At 40.4% G+C, this 7,894-nt stretch overlaps 1 protein-coding gene across 2 annotated transcripts in view; it reads right to left on the bottom strand.

The window, feature by feature from the left end:
• ppp4r1l (protein phosphatase 4, regulatory subunit 1-like) overlaps positions 1 to 7,894 on the bottom strand; it is a 40,836-nt gene that overhangs the window by 8,388 nt on the left and 24,554 nt on the right. Inside the window, exons 8-15 of one of the 2 annotated variants that reach the window (XM_061940223.2) lie at positions 7,560 to 7,625; positions 7,312 to 7,470; positions 4,590 to 4,714; positions 3,908 to 4,404; positions 3,530 to 3,828; positions 1,717 to 1,791; positions 1,452 to 1,640; positions 1,147 to 1,308 (exon numbers count right to left, since the gene is read on the bottom strand). In XM_061940223.2, coding sequence (XP_061796207.2) covers positions 1,147 to 1,308; positions 1,452 to 1,640; positions 1,717 to 1,791; positions 3,530 to 3,828; positions 3,908 to 4,404; positions 4,590 to 4,714; positions 7,312 to 7,470; positions 7,560 to 7,625 — 1,572 coding nt within the window. The remainder of the gene's footprint in view (positions 1 to 1,146; positions 1,309 to 1,451; positions 1,641 to 1,716; positions 1,792 to 3,529; positions 3,829 to 3,907; positions 4,405 to 4,589; positions 4,715 to 7,311; positions 7,471 to 7,559; positions 7,626 to 7,894) is intronic. The other variant, XM_061940231.2, reaches the window with a different exon arrangement.

Below are 7,894 nucleotides of genomic sequence, written 5' to 3'. Positions count from 1 at the left end.
TTTTATATCATCTTCAAAGTCAAACGGGACATAAAAGTCCTTAAGTTTGTGAAGACATTTTGATCAGATGATGTGACAGGTTGTTATGCAAATATATACTAGTTGAAAACCAACATAAATTGATCAAAAGTCCTTTAAAGGGTTTAACAAAAACACATGTTTGGTATTTTTGTTTAGGGCTAAAGTTGAGAAATTTTAGTACAGAAAGTAAACTAAAATATGATTTTTAAAATGTTTGGATGCCCTTTTAAAAAATGAAGGACTTTTATGTCTTGTCTGGCTTTGGGGTATTGTGGAATAACTGTGAAAGATTTGGACTTTGACATGATTAAATTGACCATGAAAAACAACCCTTCAATACAAATCATATATATTGAAGGAACAACAAAACAAATTTTACTGAAAAGACAAAAAAAGTCAGCCATTTTCCTGTGAGGGTTAAAACAATCTATTGGCATGCAAACCTCTATTTTAAGGCTGACATATACATGCCACAGCAGCAGATGGCGCTATACGAACAAACTTGATTCAAATGACGTGTATGCTGCAGCGTATTTGCCGACGTGTAAATTTACATTGTGTACATTTTTTACGTAAGCGGGTTGAAAACTAAAGCCAACGTAGATCCGCTCCTCAACTTAACAGCCATAAAAAGATTTGAACCCTCCCAAATATATATTACACTATATCTATTTATACATTTTATTACTTTATTTTGTTTTCACGCAAAAAAAAAAAATTAAGTGTGGCGGCTCTTATACCTCAAAGTAGAATTATTAGCAGTAGCGACTTCCTTGTTCATTTACGGAATCCGGTCAACTTTCTTTGTTTTCAGTTTTTTCACTTTATCAAACTGCTCATGCAAGTGACAACAGGCCCACATTGGGGCCACATTAGGGCCCGTGCGCATTACATTTTACTTGTAATCTACACAGTAAGCTGGAAAAAAAATTAGATTTGGTCCACTTTGACCAGCAGTCTAAATGTAGTCTTTGTTGTTGTGCAGTGCATTCAAAACAAAAAAAACAATACATTTTGGAGTGAATGCATAAACTTGCAGTAGTTTAGTTTAGTAAAGCACATGTAAGGGTTTAGTTGGAGAGAAAGCATTAAAAGGATGCTTGCTACCGCTCAAATGTGCTGTACCTTGAGGAAGTCGTAGAGGTGCTTGAGCACGCCAATTCGGACCTCGTCCAGGTCTTTGAGGAAGCCGTTGAAGATGGGCACGAGATCCGCCGCCGTCAGCTGGTCTCCTAGGATGACCGCCAGCTCGTGGATTGAGAAAGCCAGGGTCCGGCGCACTTTCCACTGAGAGACAAGAGGTGGGAGTGAATGAGCAACAAAGCACATAACTCATTATTCATCTCTTACAATCAGTTACATCACAATCAAAACATCATCCAAAGGGACGCCGACATCAAACATGTCTTCGACCTCATTGCTCCGCCCACCTGGACATCGGTAGCCAACGTCTCGTAGGTGTCTTTGAGGCAGTGCCAGTTCTGTCGGCCCAGAGTGAGCGCCACTCCCGGCAGGCTGAAGGCACAGTGCTTGGCTATCTCAGTGTCCACCGTCTGGGCCCGTGTGGGATCAGTCATGGAGAGGTACTGATCCAACAGCTGCTGGGGGATAACATTCTGCTAGCGAGGAGAGGAATTAGTCAGCAGATTAGAGAAGAGCGCATATGAGCATGGCCTGATGATCTGCAGCGCTCACCTGGATCTTCGGCTTATCTTCAAACACAGAATCATCCTTTCCCTCTTCTTCCACACTCTCAATGAGTTCAGACACCTGAGGAGCAACAATAACATCAAACGTCTGTTGGCTCGTCTCCTCAACCTTCATGATCTCGTCTTGCGGTGTCACATGAGTCCAGCATCATCAGGACCACCAATACCATTCAGCTGCTGAGCATTAAAGCATCTTGGGCTGGGGCCCCGACCTCGGATAAGCGGAAGAAGATGGATGGATGGGCTAGGGCAATGCATCTACACAAATCCTATTGGTATCATGTGATTAATAAACATACTACAGGCTACTTTTTATATGCAACAACTAAGGATGGGCAAAATATGGCCTAAAATCTATATTGGGATATACATTCTAGCACCCTGCAATAACGATATATATCACATAATCACAAGTATACACACAAATATACATACAGTATATATACATAAATACATATACACACATATATATTTACATATACACGCACACATATACATGCTCATATACACGCACATATACACACACTTATATATACATACATACAGTACCTATATAAATATCCATACATATATACACAAATATACATATATCCACATACATACATATATACACATATACTGATACATATACATACATACACATATATATATATACATACATACATACATACATACATACATACATACATGCGCACACACACACGAACGCACGCACACACACACACACAGATATATACATACACACATACATAAATACATATATATTAGAGGTGAGGGAAACAATCGATTATTAGATGCATCGCAATTCGGACATGGACTATTATTAAATCGATTAGTAAATGTCAATAATCGATAATCGATTTATTTATTGTAAATAATGTAATGCAGACAGTTCTAAAACTTGGCTCACTGCAGCGAGCTACCTAATCGAGAGATTCGACCAGCTCCTTTATTTTAGGGCACTTATGTTCCAGTTGTGCACACATTTCCATTAGTTTAATAAATGTGATGGGAATTGATTTAACTGTTTCTTGTTACAAATGCACTGGTTTTAAATGTTGCAAGTGATAAACGCTTACATAGTGAAACAAAAAGAAATGCCAAACTGCATCAATATACATAAATTAAAGATCTTCAAACTAATCGTAATCCTTAATGAATAGTAAGGTGCCCAAAGCTTCGAGCGGTATATCTCGGTTTGTAGAGTGGCCGTGCCAGCAACTTGAGGGTTCCAGGTTCGATCCCCGCTTCCGCCATCCTAGTCACTGCCGTTGTGTCCTTGGGCAAGACACTTTACCCACCTGCTCCCAGTGCCACCCACACTGGTATAAATGTAACTTAGATATTGGGTTTCATTATGTAAAGCGCTTTGAGTCACTAGAGAAAAAGCGCTATATAAATATAATTCACTTCATCTCTAATATATATACATATACTAAATTCAAAAACCGGAAATGATGCAATACTGCCAAAGGATGAGTCTTTTATACATACAGTATTATTATTAAATAGAACACGGTTTATAATAATATACAATATAATAAAATACTAAATATTAAATAAAGATGCATAAATAATCGATTTATAAAAAAATAATAGTAACCCAAAAATAAATCCCACCTCTAAACATCAGTATTGTCTTTAAAAGTGAAAAAACTGTGAGGGGACACCCTTACGTTTGGAATGTATTGCAATAACACCATCGTGCTGCTTTTGTTGTGGTATTGTGGGCATACTGCAGTGTGATACTGTACTGAAAGCTACAATCATGATTCCCACCCTAAGTCGGGTCATCTTACCAGAACAGATGAGTCAGGTGAAGATTCTTCCGGATCCTCGAGGGGTTCCGTCTGTGTCTCCTCGTCTCCTTGCTCCTGTACCGGACACGACTCGTTGGTTGAGAGGCTTTCTGTCGTCTGCTCGTCTTCAGCGAGACTTTCTCTGTCCTCTGACTGCACCTCCACGGATTTACTGTCGATTGGCGGGCTACTGACATCGGCGTCTGGGGGGGGCGCCAGCAGGCTTTCTGTGGGACTGCGGTCGGACGGGCTGTCGAGTTCAGCGGCCTTTAGAGCGGCTGACAATACCTGAACTTGGGCTGGAGGACAATGGCCCAGCTCAGTCGGCATGGCAACACACACACAAACATTATAATGACACAGGTGTCAGCGTCTTACCCTGAACATCTGGGTCATCCATGTGCGGCTGCAAACAGTCTAAGACCATCTTGATTTGGTCGCTGGTAGTTTTAGCAGGGCTGGCTCTGGAATCCAAACTTCTCCTCTGGTCCTCTGCTTGCTTCTTCTCCTCTTTCCTCTTCTCTTTCGCCATCCCATCCCCTTTGTGACAAGTAAGCAGCTCCAGCTCGCCGCTGATGTCTGGTAGAGGAGACCTCCAGAAGTGGAAAGAGTTAAAATTCTCATCTGTCTGCGTTGTCTCCTTGGCGTTCCTGGCGTTGTTGCCGTTGCCGTTGCTGCCGGCGTACACGAAGCTGTCGAGCCCCTCTCCGTGAGCTAAACTGTGGTTGTCGTCGTAATTCATTTCGTCGGCTGCCGGCACGTGCTCTGGGGACGGCGTGGCACGGCCATCTTGGTTGGGTGGCGTGTGAGTAATGGTTCTTTCTGTATGACAGCCGCCGATGCCTGAGCAGTTGAGGGAGTTCAAGGAGCAGTCACTGAAATGAAAAATACACGGATGTTAAAAACTTCCTAACATCATTCTGTCAAATGCAGGAAATGATCTAATTCATCCGTTTTTTTCTGCCCAGGAATATTTGAACCACAAAAGGATAAGTTTTGGTCAAATGTACTTTTTATTTTTTATTTTCCTTAATATAAACAGTTTGTGCAGATGTCTTACCTGTCTGACGAGAACCTGGAAACATCAAGCAACCCTCCGTCATCTCTGAAGTGGAGGCCCGCGCCAGTTGGGTTGGCAAAGGTGGAGATGAAACGGCCCAGCGACTGAAAAGCAGCTTGCCGCGCCTAAATTTAAAAAGTCACCTTTACCAGATATTTTTGATAAATGCCACCTTCTGGCAACATAATGTGTTAAAGGGGAACTGCACTTTAATGTTGTCTATCATTCACAATCTTTCTGTCGGACAGCAACACGTGTGTTTTTCTTTTTTTAATGCATTCTAATTTGTAAATAAATGCTAGCAAAAGTCTACCAACAATGGAAGTAATGGGATTCGATCAATTCCGCCAATAAAGCCCTCTAAAAAAAAGTCCCAAAATAACTATCAACATTTTGTATACACGCTTTAAGTATTTACCGTATTTTTCGGACCATAAGTCGCAGTTTATTCATAGTTTGGCCGGTGGTGCGACTTATACTCAGGAGCGACTTACGTGTGAAATTATGAACACATTACCGTAAAATATCAAATAATATTATTTAGCTCATTCACGTAAGAGACTAGGCGTATAAGATTTCATGGGATTTAACGATTTGGAGTGACAGATTGTTTGTTAAACGTATAGCATGTTCTATATGTTATAGTTATTTAAATGACTCTTACCATAATATGTTACGTTAACATACCAGGCACGTTCTCGGTTGGTTATTTATGCCTCATATAACGTACACTTATTCAGCATGTTGTTCACTATTCTTTATTTATTTTAAATTGCCTTTCAAATGTCTATTCTTGGTGTTGGCTTTTATCAAATACATTTCCCCAAAAAATGTGACTTATTCTCCAGTGCGAATTATATATGTTTTTTTCCTTCTTTATTATGCATTTTCGGCCGGTGCGATTTATACTCCGGAGCGACTTGTACTCCAAAAAATACGGTATGTAATGTATTAACAGACATAACAGTAAAATTCATAATAACATGTAATATTTATGTTTTTGTTCAATTTAGCAAACGGCAGTGCATTAATTTCACAGATGCATCACAATGTTCGCGTTTTCCTTCAACAACAAAAACAACACTTGTCATGTCAGACTTCATGAGAGCAAACAAAGACTACTTTGGGACAAATTATAATCCAGGACCTTATATTTTATAGCTTTAATATAAAGAGCATGAGTGACAAGTTTTAGAAGCCAAGTGATAAGCAGATCTAGTGCTAAACAAAAAAATACAAACTACCATAAAAAAAAAAACCAATCACTTAGTGTACAATGCCTGCTCTCACTGGGGTGCCGACTGATTGGATGTTTATAGCTTCCCGTTTAGATAAAGAATTAATAATAATCCTCACTAAGATAAAAAAAAAAAAAAAGAAAATCAAGTGGGTGCAAAGGAGTTTCTTTTTTACCTCTTCAGGCGATCTCCAGGTATAATTTGAATGTCAGTGAGTCATAATCTAGAATTAACTGTCACCAACTCAGCTAGTTAGCTCTCTGTAATCACAGCGCCGCTAAAAGTACCGTAAATTCCGGACTATAAGCCGCTACTTTTTTCCTGAGCTTTGAACCCTGCGGCTTATGAAACATTGTGGCTAAAATATGGAATGTTCCTCACTGACGGCCTAAAAGCAAATAGCTTTAATTAAACACATAAATAAAGACACTTAAATGGGGTTGTTTGGGCTATGGCGCCATCTTTTGGATTAATTCGCTCACTGCGGGTGCTGCTTGGTGAACGCCTACAAGTGTGTCCTGCTGTTTAAAGCTTTGAAACAGAAGTAGACGCGCTGTCCTGTCTTCTAATCGTCCATAGCGTTTCTGCTTGTATGGATTCATCACTCTAAGCAACGTTTTTAAGTTTTATAGTATAACCAAAATAATTGTTATTTACTAAACCGTCCAATGAGTGATGTCTGTAGAAGTGTTTTCATGCATATTTGTACGTGCTATCGTAGTATAATGATTAGCTAATATGATAAGACATTTGCGAGTGTCTGTGTTAGTATTAGTAACGTACAACGGCATTATTTTTGTATTGTTTCAGTTTCACAAATTCCTAGGAAAATTCCCCACAGCGTCATTGTGGATTAGGAGTATGTTTAGGGGATTGGAGAGCTGGCTTCCGCAGCTCGTGGGTACATAACAATGACTTCTGTTTTGTTTGATCAGCCGTTTTGTTGTCGTGTTACAGACACAGTTTGGAAACAATTAAAGTATGTAATTTATAAACACAACATTTATCAAATCTTTGTGTAAATAACTAGTTTCACAACGTATATATCTGCGGCTTATAGTCTGGCGGCTTCTATATGGAATAAACTTTTTTTTCCTAAAATTTAGTGGGTGCGATTTATATGCTGGTGTGCTCTATAGTCCGGAAAATACGATCGTTCCACTTCGGTAGCTCTTATAATAACAGGTCAGGTCACAACATGTGAATCAGGTATTGTTGCCAGTTTTTGGAAGTTTTTTAGACGGCTTTATGGGCGCCATAGAAGATTCCGATTAGCTTCTTCGTAAGCCACCTCGTACTTGCCGTATATTACAAATAAGAATGCATTGTCATCTTACATGGAGATTTTGAATGATAGGTAACATTCCAAAAAAGTGTGGTTTCCTTTGAAATTATGGCAATTATTGTATTTTATCATGAGCATAGGAAGTGCTGTCATGTCAAAAAAAATAGCAGTAGATTTTCAAGCAAAAGGCTAGTCTTACCCAGCGGGACTGGTCGCTAATGAGGCTGATGAAGAGAGGGGACAACTTTGCACGTCGCACCTCAGGAGAGGTGGAGTTGGACACCATCATGAAGCACTCGGCACACGCTTTCCTGATGCCCCAAAGGGTGTCTGAGCACAGGTCGAAGAACTTGGGAATCTAAATCATGAAACGAGAGCTCAAAAATCAAAAGAGCAACTTTTGGGGAGGTTGGAAAAAGTGTAAAAAGATGTTTCATGAGTGCTCACCAGTAGTTTCTCTGTGGCCTCCTGTCCCACAATTGAACAGAACTCTCCAAAATTGGCAGCACAGACCTGGAGTACAACAGGGGAAAATAGATTCAAATATTTTTAAATGGCAGTTGAGCAGTTTACATCTGGTCAGAATGCCCCCTGAACGCCTCCCCGGGGAGGTGTTATGGGTGCCTCTGACGGGTAGTAGGAGACCATGTGGAAGACCCAGGACACGGTGGAGAGACTATGTCTCCCAGCTGGCCTGGGAACGCCTCGGGATCCCCCGGGAAGGGCTGGAAGAAGTAGCCGAGGAGAGGGAAGTCTGGGCTTCTCTGCTTAGGCTACTGCCC

This window comes from Nerophis lumbriciformis, linkage group LG03, assembly GCF_033978685.3.
Source record: "Nerophis lumbriciformis linkage group LG03, RoL_Nlum_v2.1, whole genome shotgun sequence".
In the NCBI taxonomy this organism is placed as follows: Eukaryota; Metazoa; Chordata; class Actinopteri; order Syngnathiformes; family Syngnathidae; genus Nerophis; species Nerophis lumbriciformis.
The sequence above is the reverse complement of the archived record's forward strand: the minus strand, read 5'-3'. Positions and strand labels throughout refer to the sequence as shown.